The 17,119-nt window shown below is 38.1% G+C and overlaps 1 protein-coding gene across 2 annotated transcripts; it reads right to left on the bottom strand.

Moving 5' to 3' along the window:
* Window positions 1–1,171: 1,171 nt before the first annotated feature.
* Window positions 1,172–16,660, bottom strand: MCUR1 (mitochondrial calcium uniporter regulator 1). Of its 2 annotated transcripts, none has more exons than XM_072924170.1 (9): window positions 16,173–16,660; window positions 15,041–15,151; window positions 13,527–13,630; window positions 11,297–11,398; window positions 10,547–10,588; window positions 8,793–8,864; window positions 5,220–5,273; window positions 3,946–4,060; window positions 1,172–2,476 (listed from the first exon to the last, which is right to left on the bottom strand). In XM_072924170.1, the coding sequence occupies exons 1-9, from the start codon at window positions 16,417–16,419 to the stop codon at window positions 2,466–2,468; spliced, it is 858 nt and encodes a 285-aa protein (XP_072780271.1). In that variant the 5' UTR covers window positions 16,420–16,660; the 3' UTR covers window positions 1,172–2,465. The 2 variants fall into 2 exon arrangements, with proteins under 2 accessions (XP_072780271.1, XP_030121402.2); XM_030265542.4 differs by having other exon boundaries at window positions 1,172–2,643; window positions 16,173–16,653.
* Between the last annotated feature and the right edge of the window lie 459 nt (window positions 16,661–17,119).

The raw sequence follows: 17,119 nt of genomic DNA, 5'->3' as shown, positions 1-17,119 counted from the left end.
GGACCTTACAGCACTTTCCAAGTACCTGAAGAGGGGCTACATGAAAGCTAGAGAGGGACTTTGTACAAAGGATATAGTGACAGGACAAGGGGTGACAGCTTTAAACTCAAAGAGCATCAGTTTAGATGAAGTATTAGTAAAATGTTCTTTACTGTGAGGGTGATGGGGCACTGGGATAGATTGCTCAGAGAAGCTGTGGATGCCCCATACCTGGCAGTGTCCAAGGCCAGGTTGGATGGGGCTTTGAGCAACCTGCGCTATGAAAGGCAGGGGAGGTGGAACAAGATCATCTTTAACTTAAACCATTCTGTGATTCTGTAACAGATTCTTGCCTGTACCAAAATGCCCATTTCTTGTGTTTAAATCTCTTTGTCAGATTTGTGTCCGGAAATATATGGAGGGATTTTCTTAATTTTTGGAAAGCAAATAAATACATGTGATATGTATGATGAGACACTGTTAAAAAGTCAGAGTGAACGAGAGAAGATTTTGTGTGCATGCACACAGACTGGGAATAAAAAATTTTTACACAACCCTTGAATGCTTTATGGACTAGGAGATAATAATTATGTTCTATTTGTAGTGTACACATTGACTTTATTCCTTGCTCAAACACCAAGAAACGCTGGTTTGCCGACACTTTGGTAATTCCAAGATGCTGGCGCTCTACAATCTTTCACTTCCTCCTTCTACCTGCCCTAAATAGAAATTTATTTCCACAGTATCTGTTTTTAGCAGGATAGACCCCATGTTTAAAATTAGTTTTAAACACTTATTTTAGCAACTATTTGTCAGATGCACAAGCCTGCAGGCCAACATGTACTGATTTCATGGACATATATAGAACCATCTGCCTTGGGAAGATAAGATCAAGAGCGAAGACATTCTAAAAACTGAATTATTGCTTGTCTAATTTGAGAAGGTGTCAAATCCTGTAACTTAGTATAAAAAATAATTTTTTTAACAAAAAAAGTGAAGTTCTTGAGTATAAATGCATTAATTTAGAGGGGCTTTTAAGTTAGTCTACAATAATAATTTTCCTTGTGTTATTTCTCTTCAGTGTCTTGGAGGGGCTGTTGACTTTGCAAATTCTTAGTTTAAAAGAGTGACTTACCTTCAAAGAAACCCTTTTCAAACCAAAAAGTTGCTTTTATAATGAAAACACATAATATTCTATGAAATATTCAAAATTCTTTATTTCAGGCCAGTATAGTATTGTTACAGGCATCCATCTCTTCCTCTGAACTTGCACACAATCAAAGTTGGCACTTCCAATCACAAAAATGTTAAATGGTTATTACAGTACAGGCACAAAGTAGCCAAAAAGCTTTACTTTCATTAAGCAAAGCCCCTATTGTGCTCTAACAGCATTCATCACCAGTGTATAAACCAAGCTCCCCTCCTAAGAGCAAGCAGGAAAGGGAAATTTCCCTTAAGCGAAGAACACAGATGGCAGCTCTGCTACTAAAATAGTAATTTCATCAGTGGAAGAATGACAGATACCTGGATACACTGGACATCTTTCTTCACTGCTTTCAGTGGCACTTCTTGATTCACATGAGTTTAAGATCTTTACAGTTGTCTACTACTGTTTCAATTATTATAATCACTGTCAGAGTTCCACATTTGAAGAATCAACATGATTTTTTAAGAAATGAAACAATAAAAGCCCCGAAGACTGTTGGTACTGCAGTTCTCTTGCTTAAGAGCCTGCTTCATAACCACCATTTAAAATCTCTTTCCTTTCTAGAAGCATCAATTCCCTTTCATCAAGAAGGCAGCACCTGAGGCAATTTGTATCACCTAACAACAAATTAACACGACCAGGGTATGTTACTGCATTTCCAACTTCCAGTTACAGTGGTAAGGTAAGCAATTAGCATATGGAATGAGTATTAGATACATCTACCACAGGCAAGTTAGTCACAAAAATCTCTACAAATACCTTAGAAACAAAACAAGCAGCAAAAACTGCTATCTTTACACAGGACTCATGTTCATGAACACAACTGACTGGGCAGCCATCTGGAAAAAAGAGCTGATAGCTATGTTACAAAAATAGCCAAACAAATATTTGATCATAGTAACAGTAAGAACAAGTGTTAGAGGGAGGGAAGTGAGCATGATTCAGTTAGCACAAACTCCACTAATACAAGAGTGCCTCCAAGCCACAGAACACGTAGCTTCAGTTTTACACTAATAATAAATACTTCAGGCCAACACATGCAACTGAGTCTGGACACTGTGTCTAAGCAGGCAATGGAATATAATTCCATTGATTTTCTCTACAGCATGCAGGCCCACTCCATTGTCAGGAATGCCAGTCTTTGCCTACACAAAGGCAGCAGCAGGTGCCCTGCAGCTCAGAACAGAGGGAAATGGCAGAAGTGCTTCCGTCAGAGGTAAGGTTCAATGCTGGCATGGTATGTGCACAGTTGTTTTTAGGCACGTCTTTGGTTACATTCTCAACAGTCTGCTTTATAAAATAATAAATAAAAGAGTCAAGATTTGGTTAAAAATTCAGGTAAATATTAAAAACTTGTTTTCAGAATCTCAGGCAAAATAGTCCCTTTAAATTCGTGATTTGTTATATCCATAAACGATAAAATCCCAGTGCTACAGTAAGGCATGTAAATACTGAACCTGAAAGAAAATAAAGATGGTAGGAAAATGGCATTAATATTGACATTAAATCAGTATCTCTCAAACATTTCTTCAGAAAGCTATGTACACATATTGCTACAATACTAAAAGTTCAATGACTTCCCCACCCCCATGTGAGAGATTAAGTTTTTCCTTTACAACAAACCATTTCAAGGTAGGAAGAATATAAAATTGACAATTAAAAAGGAGAGGGGAAAAAAATTGCTGGAAAACTATCAAAAGGCTGAAAGAAACCCTTACTTGCTTACCATTCCAAAAAGTTCAATATAGCAAGTTACAGATGTAAAACAAATAAATAAATAATGGGATTAATAAAACACAGACAAGTATTTAGCAAACAAATGAACAAAAGCCATTTTTAACGAAGCTTATCAGTTTTATGTTTTACAAATTTCTACTGAAATAAAATAAAATTTTTATTTCAAGACATAAACACAAAATATTTTTGCCTTTGTTTGCAACAGGAACCCTTCAAACACAATACAAATTATTTTAATTTTTTTTGCTTCCATGTAGAGTTCAACGTGTTTTTGAGTACGAAAGGTAAGGAAAAGAATTTCCTCTTGTTTTAATAAACCACCTTTTATTTTTCATTTTATTGGTTGTCTCTAAATGATATGTTTGAAATACAGTACTGTTAGGCTTATGTGACTGTACTTTTGACAAAGCCCACTGTGAAAAAATAATCAGAAAATCTAAATCAGAATAATTTTCTACTGCAAACCTCATTTAATTGTACTGCACACTCAGTAGTAAAATGTCAAAATATTAAGGTTACCTAGGGCAATAATGTAGGCACACATATATAGTATTTTCTCCAGGCATTTGTGTAAATGTGCAAGTTTAAAGAATATGTGGCCTTGAACAGTCAGAAAAACTGAAATGTTCCTTTTTGCACATAGATCTCCAGATGGATGAAGGAATCCTAGTAATGCATGCAGCAGACTGCTTAGTCAGGCACAGAACTTTTTGGTCCTAGTTAACAGGCAGTCTTAGATTTCTCACACATATTATTATTAATAGTATAAAGAAGGAAAAAAACCCTGAAAAAAGCCCATGCAAAATAAAGTTGTGAATCACAGGAAACTTCTTCTGAATTAGGTACAGAAATAAGGCTGTTAATCTTGCCTATTTCAAGTTTTTTTTTTTTTTCTTTTTTTCTTTCTTTTTTTTTTTTTTTTTTTAATAAGGGCCTTTATAAATACAGCCAATTGAGAGCCTGCCAAACATTTAACAATGTTTGGCAGTTTCACCATCAGAGACAACCACCAGATTCCTTACCTGCTAAGTATTTAATATTATCAAGCTTGTGTGATTCAAGCATTGTTTTCAGATCTGCAACTTCTGTGTCTATTTTTCTGTCTGTTTGGGTCAGAGCTCGGTCTTGCTGCGCATGCTAGAAAGCAAAGCAACAAAATGACACAATTTGAACACTTCCTAGTTTATTTAGAAATTTAACCCATCCCTTCAAGTTATATTTTTACTTCCTTTTTAAATACATGTTTATTTGCATTCTTACAGAAGTTACAGAATATTCTGAGTTGGAAGGGATTTACAAGGATCATAAGTCCAACCCTGCAGTGAATGGTCTGTGCAGGGATGGAGTGCACAACCTCAGCGTTATTAGCATTATGCTCTAAGCAACTGAGCTAATACAGACCTTGTTCAAAGACAACAAGTTCCTTCTTAGCTGATTGTATCCAAGGAACTGAATAATTTGGTGAACTCAGGAAATTTATGTGATTACATGCTCCTTAAAAAGTAATCTAGAAACTGGCAGAACTGAATGCCTTCTTATCTCAATCTAACAGCATCAACATTAACTTCAATCTGTCATTCAGCCCACTGACTAAAGTCATTGCTCAATTGTAAGAGCTACTGAGAAGCCTAAGAGCCTCTCTTGACAAAGTCATACTGGAGCAGAGAGATTTATGGATCATAAGAAAAATTGAGAATTGGTCTTATGCTGTAGAAAAGCATGCAATGAGTTGTGACACAAAATCAACTACAAATTCAGAATTTGATTATGCCAGAAGACAGGACTTCTGCTAAAAAATATGGGATAAAATGATAACTCAGAAGAGACTGAAAAATCAAACTTGTAAATTAAAAACAACAGCTGCCGAGCAGCTGATAGTTTGAAATAAGCACTACTGAAACATTGTGAATCAATGATTTACTGCTAGATGACTTCCTAGGGAAAATTCAGGAAACAAAGAGAAGTAGTAGTGCTTGGTAAAAACCTCCTCTAAAACAAAGGCAAATCAGTCTAGCAATGAGTTTCTCTCTAAACACGGGGGAAAGAATTAATTTCACATTGTGAGTGGAATTTCATCTACAGAAAATACTACATACATGAGGTTTCAAAACACAGTGACTACTGAACAGCTCATATATACATGCAGAGAGTCTAATAATATATATATGAAGGTCTTTTTATTCTGTTGACACTTAAGTGTTTACATAAGGACATAACCAGGTCCAAAAAGGATACAAGGTCTATAACACAAGTACAAAAATACTTTCTGTGTAATAATCAGCTACTAAGTTCTTACCAATTCCACTATTTCTGTCCTCATTTCAAGTAGTTTTCTTTCATTAAGTGAATACTAGAAGGAGAAGAAAAAAGTTAAACATAATACTGTCTTTAAACTGTTTTTCTTTTTTCCACATTTAAAAGCATGTTTCATTGTTTCCAAATTACAAAGAACATATAATCTGGACAAGATTGTTGTCTGACAGCACCTAGGAGACAGCATTGTAGGGCACCTGCTGTCCTTTCGAAAAGCACACTTCAAAAATGTGAAGTGCAACAAGTTCTTCAGACACTCATCTTCCACAAAATCTGTATATATTAGTAAGCAGCTGGAAGAGAGGCTGTCACATTTGCATTTCTGAAAAGCAAGGACCTATGACTCTAAACAGTAACTGGAACTAATCCACTGAGCATACAAGCACAACCAAGACTGAACCATCTGCTGCCTTCAGGAAGGGGAGAACACTTTTAAATCACATCAAACTCAGCTATCAACAAAATTTTAGCCAGCACTATATGCACTCACAATTTGAATTGTTCCGACCTCTGTCATTTCATGGTATATTTGTTAAAACCAGAAAATTTGTATTGCATGTGAAGCCTTTTGTTGCGGATCATCAGAAGCTGGTGTCTTATTTTTAAGTTATGGCTATTTGGGTTAAAGGAAAAGCTAAATCCAAAATAAGGAAGCATACCTTTAAAGCAATACCTTTCTGACTCATTAACAAGTTGATTTACCTTGCCACTTCTAATGGTTCCGGCCCCACTACTGGAGCAATTAAATTATTCATAGACAACTGATAAAGCAACAGTTTCCAGTGAAGAGTACTAAGGTCATCAGGCACCCATCTCAGAATCCTGAGTTAAACAGCAATAACCTTATCTATTGACTTTCCCACGTGGAAAGTCACCTTATTTTTCCTTCACTCTGGAAGCTTATTTAATTTTAACGTTAAAATCAGATTAATCTACATAAATGCTTCAGCACTGAAAAGCATTCCTTAAAGATCTAGAGTTCAGTTTGGACTTTTGACTGATCTCAAGTTGAAGTTAAAAGACAGCAGGCTGCTAAAAATGTAGAAAATTACATAAAGACAAATAACAGCATGTCTACAATCAATGGAGTCACTATATTCTGCAAAATGAAGACAGGCAGAAAAAAAGAAATTCAGACTTTTTATGTAAATCCCCATTTTTGAAAGTGTCAAAATGGCAGAATATTTATAAAATAATCTAAAACAAATTATGTTATGGTAGAAATGCAAGAATTAGACCTCACATTGAGGAATTGATGACTATCAAAAGAACTGTGAGAAGTAAAATAATTTTACGGACTGAAATAGTTCATCTGTTTAAATAGATGCAGTTAGCCAAATATACATCTTCTGAATGATTTATATTCTACAAGCTTCTTTCTGGAGGCTTCTTTAAGTTTTGCTTTGTGTTTAGAACTATCTACATCAAACTCAAAGATTTTACTCTTAGGTGTAAGACAGTGAAATTGGCCTTTTACTGCAAGCCATTACACTCCTGTAACAACATAAACATAGTGCATACAAAAAAAAAAAAAAAAGAAGAAAGAAGAAGAAGGGACAAGGCTAAACCTCCTGCTCTGAAATTCAACAGGGAGATTTTCCCTTAAGTCTACATTTTTCACAGTGCAGGAAAAATTCAATTTTGTCAGATAGATCTTGAGGTTTTTAACAGCAAGTTTAGAGGCACTGTAATGCATGAACACATGAATATATATAAGTTTTTGTACTGTACTTCAAGTTTTTAAATCATATCTGTACACTGAAGACATAAATCACAACATAAAGAGATATGCACTAAGCATTGTAGGATACTCTGAGAAATAAAGCATAAGAGACTACAAAATAATGAACTATAAAAAATAAAAGATAAAGCATTTCTCTAGAATTTGAAACATTGAACACTCCCAACATCAGTATAGGCAAACTAAGAAATTCTCTTTCAGCAGTTACTCCACAGAAAACGGAAGGATAAGAACATTTTACTTATTGCTTCAAGTTAAAACAATTGAAACTTTGGATATTTCTCTTCTAAAAACTTAGTAAGAATGAAAAATGCACGGTAACCTTCAATTATCCTTTTTTTTTTTTTTTCTCAGAAAGCCAGATATTCAGTCCTTAGTCACATTACAATTGAAGTAAATATAACAATGATGCTGTGCCTACTATAGACAATACTGGAATACATCTTCCCCGCAACCCAGCATATGTACAACAACCTGCTTCCCATTCAGCTGCATTTTTCCTCTTCTGTTTATGCATTGTAGAGCTGGCAATTAAATGGTAGGATGGGGGAAGTAAAAAAAAAAAAGAGCAGTTTCCATAGAAACTATGAAATTATAGTTGCACAACAGACTACAAAGTTGGTCAATGTTTTTAAGAAAAAGTTGACATCAAAAAAAGTTTGCCTTTCCTGGGGGCAAAATAAAGTAATGTTCTACAAAAAAGACCAAAGTCCAGATTCCATGATCCTACATTAATATACAAGAAAATATTGCTCCCTAATTTATCACTGCTGCAGTGGTTTCATATAAGTTTTGTAAGCCCAAATTATTGCAAAGCTTATCATATACACAATGACTACATTTCATATGATGTTTTTTAAAAACATTAGCATGAAGTATTAAGCTTTAAACAAGAAGTATACCTGCTCAAATTGTACTTTATGCACTTACCATGGGCTAACAGAATTTTAGTCATTATACTGAGTCACCAACAAAGCTGTTACCTAAACTAATCACTCACTACTTCAAAGGGAACACACAGAAGACAAATGGTATCTACTTGAACAGTTCTTATTGCCTAGATTGAAGATAAGTATTGTCTTTATAACACAACTACGAATAAGGACTGAGAAATAAACAATAAAAATTTAGAAAAAGTCATTAAAAGATCCTTCCATTTAGAAGATGCCACTTCATTGAGATCCTAAAAGCTACTGAAAAAAAGAATCTATCAGAACAGAACTCTGGAGTGCTATGCATAATGCAAGAACTCATAACTCTTCTAATTTTACATCTACATTACCCTAATTTAAGATTACATCAGTTCAGATCTACCAGTTATTTCAAAGCTCAAAAGCCATATGAACCAGGATAACCTACAATTAAAAAAAAAAAAAGAAATTTACAACTAGTTCCACAATAGGTATTTTCTGACAAACTAGATACAGGGAAATGAAACATCTCCAATGATGACTCAAGAAAATGTGTAAGTAATAGTAAGTGTGTAAATAGAGAAAGAGATATAAAATAGAAAACCCTCTAGGCAGCTAATCAGCATATTAGATTAAATATCTAATATTTACTTGTATTGTGTTATAATTTAATTGTAATGTGTTAATCCTGATATTAAAACAAGATCAAAACGGGTAAGACATACAGACCCAAACATAGGACCTTGCATATAGCAGCATAAGGATGAGTAACTTGGATTAATACCATCTTGAAGCTGAGTGATACTATAGGTTAGTAGGAAAAATGCTCTTTGGGTGCGATGCTCTTACCCAAATTTGGAGATTTCTCAGTGTTGAGATGTTTCTAGAAGTAATTAAAACTTACCAGTTCTTTTACTCTACTCTTCTCCAGGTTTAGGTTTAACTTGTTATCTGCACGAACTTTGGTAATTTCATCCTAATGGGAAAAATTGATAAACAGCAAGCAAGATTTTCTGTTTATCATAAGCAGAAAGAATTGGGCAAATACATTTTATCTTTATTTTTATATCTCATGAATATGAGCTTATCTTCAATTATTGCATGTAATTTTCAGAAGTATTAAGTATTTATATTCTTCACCTGGGAAGTATGACATTCTATAGTACAAATTTGATCTCAAAATCAAAAACTAAAAATTACTTTTAACCCTGAGAACAACACTTAACTGAGAGCACATCCTTCTATAAATGCAGAGATCGTTTCATATATCTTGTAACTCTCTCTAGTATCTAGAAACGCATGTCTGGCTACACTTGTAAGTTGGATTTCTTCCATGAAGCAATCTTGATGCTCAAAATAATGTTCAAAGCAGTTTCTCACCTTCCAGTGTAAAAGAAAATCTGTTTCTAAAGACTGCATCTCGGATTTTCAGAAAAAGCTATAGACATTTGAAAAGTCAGGAAATGCTTACTGCATTTTTAAACATCTAACTTTTTAAAACTACTATTAAGTTGTACACTTGCATTTGACTTTATCAATAGCTGTGAGTTCTGCTTTTCCTGGTGACAGCTACCATTTTATTGCAACCTCCTGGCAGGAATTCCAGCCAGCTGACAGTTTGTCATGTGGCAAACTGCTGATCAGATGAATATGTGGGAGAAACAAAAGATTGCTGATGTTTGGAGAGATTCTACCGCTAGAACCAAGTAAGCATTTCTCAAGTAGGCCAATGCAAACTCATTAGATTAGCATTAACAATAATTAGACTAAATTTCTGTGTTTGAATTTTGAATTTTAGTTGATTTATCATTAGTTGTCCTTTCAATAGAATAGATCACAGTTTAATAAATAAAAAAAATAGAAAATTTCCTTGAAGTTTTACATTGTGTCTTTTTGTATGAGCAAGTATATAACAACATGCCCTTGTGAGAATTGAATTTACAGTTAAAAGTAAAATATAAAGACATCTAGCTTTTAAGAAAAGATGACTCATATCCTTGATGCTCTACCAGTGGATTACACTAACTCATTTACATACATGCAACTAAAACCATAAAATAAGTTACAATTCAAAAATTTGATGCCAAATGTATTTTAAAAGAGTAAGCTTTCTACACAACTTGTTTTCTTGCAATGGTCATTCGCTCCCAAACAAACAAATGGGACCAAACATAATGGTCCCAAACTTTGTGGCCTAAAAAAGACATTAAAATTCTGGACAGGTAACAGGAAAGTTTTCAGAGAAAAAAAGAAACAAAACCACCAAACCGGACAATCAAAACCCCCACGATTATTAAGTACTGTGATTTTAAACGTATGCTGCATCTTTAATGTACAGGCAGCCCTAAATGCAGAACTTCACTCAGCCTTAACCATAGCAGCTATTTTCTGAATCAGAATTAAAGACATAAAAATATCTTCAGTTATATTTTGGTTCATCTCTTGTACTAGTCACAGTTTCCTGTCTCCATAAATGAGGTTTGCATGAAAGTGCCATTGCTGCAGACCACAGTGTACTGTCAACAGCAATTTCAGTATCACATGTATTGTAACAATTAAACACAGCTTAGAAAATAAAATTCTGAAAGTGGCATTTCTTATTTTTTCCAGCTAATTAGAGAGGTGTTAATGTTTAATTATATTGATAAGGTATCTTACCGTGACTTGCTTCTTTATCTGTTGGAGTTCAAGTTTTATTTTCTGTGAAAGTACAAAAAAAATTTTAGATTTTATTACTATATATAAAACCACATTATCTAGAAATCTACTGAATTTGCATCATCAGTAACAGTGACTATAATCCATAATATGAAAAGGCAAGCAAACCAAGTACTGTTCTATGTCCTCAGTATGTGTATAGATGAATACACATGCATTTTACTCAGTACTGTGCCCTCCCAAACAACAGCACAAGGCAGAAATCAGCAGTGTCCCACTGGTGGCTGTCCTAACACAGCCCAGAAGGCCCCTGGCTGCTTTTGCCATAAGGGCTCATTATAGGCTCATGATACACCTGGTGTTCCATCAGGTCTTCCCTGCCAAGCTGCTTTCCATTTGGTCACCCTCAGCCTGTCTCAGGTGTCTGGTATTCCCCAGGGGCACAACTGGGCATTTCCATTTGCTCAACTTCATGTGATTCCTATCATCCCATTTTCCCAGCTTGTTGATGTCCCCATGAATGGCAGCACAACTGTCTGGTGTATCAGCAGCTGCTCCCAGTTTTGGATCATCTGCAGACTTGCTGAAGGTGCCCTCTGCTCTGTTCCATCAACAAGGTCATTAAGGAAGGTGCCAAACCATCCCAGCCCCAGTCATCTCCTTCAGTACAAGATGCTTTTCTACATAATTATTTAAAAAAAAAAAAAACGCAAGTTCTAGAGTAGAACTTTCTAAGACAGTAATTTTTACCTCATTTTCTGAACGGAGTGCTGAAAATTCACTTTTTTCCAAAATAATCATGTCCTTTTTCACACCGGCAATATGGGACATTACTTGCTGAAGTGCAATTTCCTTTAAAAGAAGGAAGAAGAACCTCAGAACATATCACAACTATAATGCTTTTCTTCATATGTGCCTATAAATAAGAAAGAATATTTTGGTACCCTGAAATTTTTAATTCAGCAATTTCAGGTTGATTATTCAAGTTTCAGAAACCAACACGGAGTGACAGTGACAAAATAAGCAAGTTAGGCTCAAATGCTGGTAATGTATGACAAAATTGGCAGTGCTAATACAGATCAGAATAATTCAATTATTAGCCTAGGAAACATTTGCTTCCAAGTCATCAAATTCTTAAGCTAGCAAAGGCATTAGGGAGAGCTGCCTCTGAGCCAAATGAGGAAGGCTGGCCTTCAGACCCAAATTCCTTAGTGCATCCATACTCTTCTGTAGTTACCTCCTTTTTTGCCTCTCCCTGCAAGGATGTCTCTGCCTCACTGCTCAGAATCACACACTGATGCTTTGAATTGCTCTTCTCAGTCCATTACACTGAACTGACAGAAGACAAACAAGAATTCTCTGCAAACTTTCAAAGAAGGAAGTCTGTAGGTATTCTTCTAAGTCCTACACTACCCACACATGCAAGTATGAACTGCCTTCTCTACTAGATATCTTCTTAATAAGTAGTCCCTTGCTTTTGGTTCTCGACTAAGACCCTACAGATCTGACACAGTACTCTAACTTCAGTTTTGTCACAAAATACAATTCTACCTTGCAGCATTTTATTTCTAAGTAGCATCTAAAGATGCCTCTCCAGGCTACCTGACCACAAGACTGAAAAAAATGGGTCAGCGTTCTGGACATATTACAAAAAGTCTACAGAAAGAGTACTGCATGGACACCTCTTTTCTTACTCCTCAGTGTCTCCAGATTGTTCTTGTTCTCTCTTCTCCTCAGTGGACTCAGCAAACAGAGACCAGAATCTTCCATATTCTTTGTCTTCTTCATGCCTATACATACACACACATGTAAATCTGTTTTCCCTAAGGTTTTATCTAACCAAGGTAATACTTTGATAATAGCTCATCCACAACATTCCAAATATTTCTTCGAATTCATTGTTCTCTTTCTGAAGCCTTTGTGCTATCAAACACTATATGGAAGTACAAATTTACCATGTGGCCCAGTGTTAATGGTACACACACTTCCCGAGCTGCCATACAAACCTACACATTGCATCTTAATGGCAGAAAGTCACTTGAGTGTCAAATCTAACAGTCTCAGAAAATATCTACCCATCAGTAGTAACATTATATTCAACACACAACAACTTTAATTCAAAAAAGCTAGGCACAGAAGGAGGCTGAGACTGCTTGTTGTAAAATACAACTAACCATGCGAGACAAGGACCATTTAATGTGGCCTTCCCTGAGTGACTATGGAACAAATTCAGCACAAGAGGAGGACTGTAGGTTTGCCTACAATCTAAAAGCTAGGAAGATTGGCTCGAAACCTCCCTACATGGAAAAGTGTCACAAATTTTGTCCACTTCTGCAGTATCCCACTTTTTAATGAGACACTCTTCTGCCAAGACTGTTACACTCCAGGGACAGCAGGTGCTGTTTTCTAATGTCTCAAGACAACAGCCTGGTTACAATGAAGCAAGTTGCAGCTTGTGCTCGGGAGGTGACCTGGGGCTGTGAATCCCAGGCTCACAGAGCAGCCCCAGAGGGCTGTATTTCAGCTCAATTCTAGTAAAACATAAATGTCACTGTGAGACACAGAGGTAAATAAAAAAGTACCACATAACAGGGTGGTAAAAAACCGAGGGGATCTGTAATTCCTTGTTACAAATCTACAAAAGAATATATGTAGAAATTAAAATCCATGCATTGAATACCTCTAAGCCTTCTCAGTAACTCTGTCATGTTACTGTAAGGTTGAAACAAAAAAACTACTTGTGGTTTGCACACTAACCCACAGTACTAAAATCTCAAGGTCCATCAGGACACTGCGGTAACTATCTATTTGATAAACTCAAAACAAAATTAACCAGTCAACAGATATAGTGGAGTGTTTGCTCTTCACCTTAAAACTTTTAAAATGCAGTGTTTAACAGTAATAAATAGCAATACATATTTCACTAGCAGGCATACAAAGCTTTAATTTACTTTAACCCCACCATTGCCTCTGATCTAACCTGCTGTACTTTGGTGACCATGTCCTTGTAAATCATATCCAGGTTGCTGTTCATGATTTTCACTAGTGCAGATACAATGACCTCCGACTGCTGAGTAGTGAACCCTAAGCGAAACAAAGGGCAACAGTCAGAGGGAGATCCAAATCTGGACAGTTTACAGAAATGCCACTTGCTGATAGTCAGCAACAAATGTCAGTTATGAAAGATAATAAAACATAGAATTCTTGATCCAGCACTAACAAAAGAACAGGTACAGTCAGTACCTCCAAGTTTCCCCACCCCAAAACTATGTCTGCGACATAAGATGACTGCTTCCATAGTACAGCACTATTATACTAACAGTAGGATAAACAGGGAGTTTTCCAGAGTTATTGTGGCATGTCACCTCTCATATGTGGTTACTTCCATGATCAAGCAGGAATTCTGACTCTGAAAAGAAGATATTTCATTACACTATAAAACTTCAGCACCACTGAAAACACACAAAACTCGAGAACTAAAACCACAGCCAACTGTCCTGATTCTAGGTCTACCAGCTTCTGAGTGCCTATTAGAAACTTTTTGAACTGAATATATTGGAAACTATACTAAAACATTGTCCCTAAAAATGCCTTCATCTTCTCCACCCTCAAAATGTAGGGGTAAAAATGTCAGGAACAAGAGTTAATCATTATGAAAAGAAACACTTGTTCAGCATCAGCAAGCACAGCTGAGAGCAAGTCACTTTCAGTAACTGAGCTGATATAAAAGTTTACTATCCCTAAAAGGCTCCCTCTCCCTGACAATCTGACCTGTGCTCACTCAACTGATCCAGCAGCTCATTAAACTAGTATCTCAGAATACCAAACAAGAAAAAGAGCTGGAGAGTCTTCCTAAGAAGTTCCTGGCCCATGGAAAAAGAAGAAACTACCTGGCAGGGGAAGGGTATTAGGACCTCTCCATTTTAGGAATGGAGAGCTGTTACAAGTCACTTCAGCTTTACTGAGCTTCACCTTAGGCTACCTCTCCCACCTCAGCATTGAATTCAAAATAATCTATTCCCTTATCTATATTTTAGCATAATACTATTTTTAGAGTATTCTACGCTCTATCCGAAAAGCTGCACTGTACAAAGTAGTCCATATTCCATCCAATTGTAACATATTGGTGCATATTCAAGGTGTAATATACTAAATATGAAGGAATCCAATTAAAACATTTTAAACCACTGCCTTGAAAACTCTGGGGTTCTTTGCTCTCATTTCTTAAAATTTCATTTTTTCTTAGCATTTTTAAGTACCAACAGTGTAAAAATTATTCCAAACAAAATTATATAAGCTCACTGTTTCCTTTTTGAAACCCATGGAAACCTCATATGTCCCTACCTCGTATATAGATAAGCCTCAAAAAAAAAAAAAAAAAATCTATAAAAATCAACGTGTAACACATGTCAAAGAAAAGTAACAAACTTTGTAAACTAAAAAAAACCACTCATAAAAGCCATTAAAAATACCTACTTGTTTGAAACAAATTACCTTTTTCTTCCAAGAGGCATACCAGCGCATGAGTGTCAAAATAAAGCTTCCTATTTCCCAGTAAGGAAATATTCTCTTTGCTTTGTAAAGATGACACAGAGATGCTTACATCTGGGAAAAAAAAAAAAAAAGTTATTTCTTAAGAAAGAATATTTTATCAATATGCTTGCTTTCCAGGAGTTTCCTTACTACCTGGAATGTTTTTCACTTATGACAAAACAGTTTGTGTTGAGATTACCACAGCTTGTTTGAAAGTGGAAAGACTTTTGATCAGTAAGTTCTATGTGTAAGATCTGGAAAATAGGATGCTACACTATGCTCCCCTTAAAAGAGCTCTCCAGCTTTCCAATGTTCTGGAAAAAATCCCTCCAGTTGACAGGGTACTGCATTTGCTCCTTTACCAGAATCACCTCAGCAGGTGGGAACTGTGAGCATTTCAAAGCTGGAGGGCTAAACCACACACTCGGTCCCTTCTTTGTTAAAGAAGTGAACTTTCATCACTTGCCATTTAGGAAAAAAAGCAATTACTCACAATTTGCCATTTACTGTTTTTGCAGAAAATACTTTCAACAGTGAAAGCCAATCTAAGACACTGCAGTTGTTTTCATTGGGATGTGTAGTGTATAAACTACCCTGACAGAATGAACGCGAGGTGGGGCACGAGCTGCCAGGAGGCAGAGTATAAAATCAGTCAGGCTGGAAAAGACCTTTGCGACCATCGAGTCCAACCTCTGAGCGAACACCCCGCCGTGAACCAGACCAGGGCACTGAGTGCCACGTCCTTAGGCACCCCTGGGCACGGTGACTCCAGCACCTCCCTGGGCGGCCCAGTCCATAGTCCACTCGCCTTTTCTGTGCAGAAATTCTTCCAAATGTCCAACCCAAACCTCCCCGGCACAGCTTGAGGCCACGTCCCCTTATCCTGTCGCTGGGTGTCTCAGAGAAGAGGCCGAGTTGCTTTTGGCTACACCCGCGTATCGCAGAGAGAGATATGGCCCCCCTGAGCCGCCTTTTCTCCAGGCTAAACACCGCCAGCTCCCTCAGCTGCTCTGCATGGCCTGCGCTGCAGACCCTTCCCCACCCCAGGTGCCCGTGTCCCTGTGCTCCCAGGACGCCCATTCCCAGGGCTCACCCCGCTCCCCGCGATGCCGCCGGCTCCTCCCGCCGCTCCCGCCGCCCCTTCCCCACGCGCCGCCGCCGCCGCCGGGGCCCGGCTGCGCTGCGGGCGGGCACCGCCAGCCGCCGAGGCAGCGGCGCGCGGGCGACGCGGGCGCGCGGCCGTCCCGCTTGGCGCCGTCCGAGCCGCGGGGCCGCGGCCGCAGCAGCAGCAGCACCAGCGCGCGCCCCCCGCCGCTCGCGGCCGCCTGGGCCCCGGCCATGGCCGCGCCACCCGGTCCCGACGGCGGAAAAGGGGAGGGGAAAGAGGGAAACCGCTGCTGCCGCTGCCGCCGTCGCCACTACTGGGATGCCATCGCCGAGAACACGCCGCCCCGGCGGCTCACTTCCGCCACAGGCGCCGTCCCGCTTCCGCCTCCGGGACGCAGCCAAACACGGCAGGTGACGCCGCCAGCCACGGTGATTGATTCTACGGCTCACGGAGCGGCCGCGCCGAGAAGAGCGGCGCGGGCGGGCCGGGTTCCGCGGGGCGGTCCTTGCGAGGGCGGTGCGGGCTCGGTCGGGTGGAGACGGACACTCCCCCGGTCATGGAATTGTGAGATCGTGGGGTCATGGGGCTGGCAAGGGTGGAGGAGGTCTTTGAGATCGTCTAATCTGAAAGGAATGAGCGGCTTGTCTTTACAAACAAGCTGTGGATCTGCTGGTAAATAAAGTTAGGTTCTGAGAGATAAAAGAAACAACGGGAAGGAATGAGAGATATGTCTTTACAAACTGTAGGTCTGCTGATGAACGAAATTGATTACGGAGAGATGAAAGAAACAATGGGAAGAACCGTAAATTCCATAAGGAATTCCACTAATTGACACAAGGAAAAGACAAAGTCGGGGGGTGTTATACATTAGAAGGGTATTAGGCGTTTCAGGGAACTCTCAGCCAATGGGGAAAGAGAGAGGGAAATGCAGA

This window comes from Taeniopygia guttata, chromosome 2, assembly GCF_048771995.1.
Source record: "Taeniopygia guttata chromosome 2, bTaeGut7.mat, whole genome shotgun sequence".
NCBI lineage: Eukaryota > Metazoa > Chordata > Aves > Passeriformes > Estrildidae > Taeniopygia > Taeniopygia guttata.
The sequence above is the reverse complement of the archived record's forward strand: the minus strand, read 5'-3'. Positions and strand labels throughout refer to the sequence as shown.

What these genes read in the sequence shown, in the direction of transcription:
- MCUR1 (XM_030265542.4), bottom strand. Translation starts at nt 16,419, where the DNA reads ATGGCCGGGGCCCAGGCGGCCGCGAGCGGCGGGGGGCGCGCGCTGGTG. An exon ending in ATGCCTCTTGGAAGAAAAAG is followed by an intron (nt 13,631 to 15,040) that starts GTAATTTGTTTC and finishes TGTTTCGCTTAG; the next exon opens with GGTTCACTACTCAGCAGTCG. An exon ending in GGACAGAAATAGTGGAATTG is followed by an intron (nt 4,061 to 5,219) that starts GTAAGAACTTAG and finishes TTTGCTTTCTAG; the next exon opens with CATGCGCAGCAAGACCGAGC.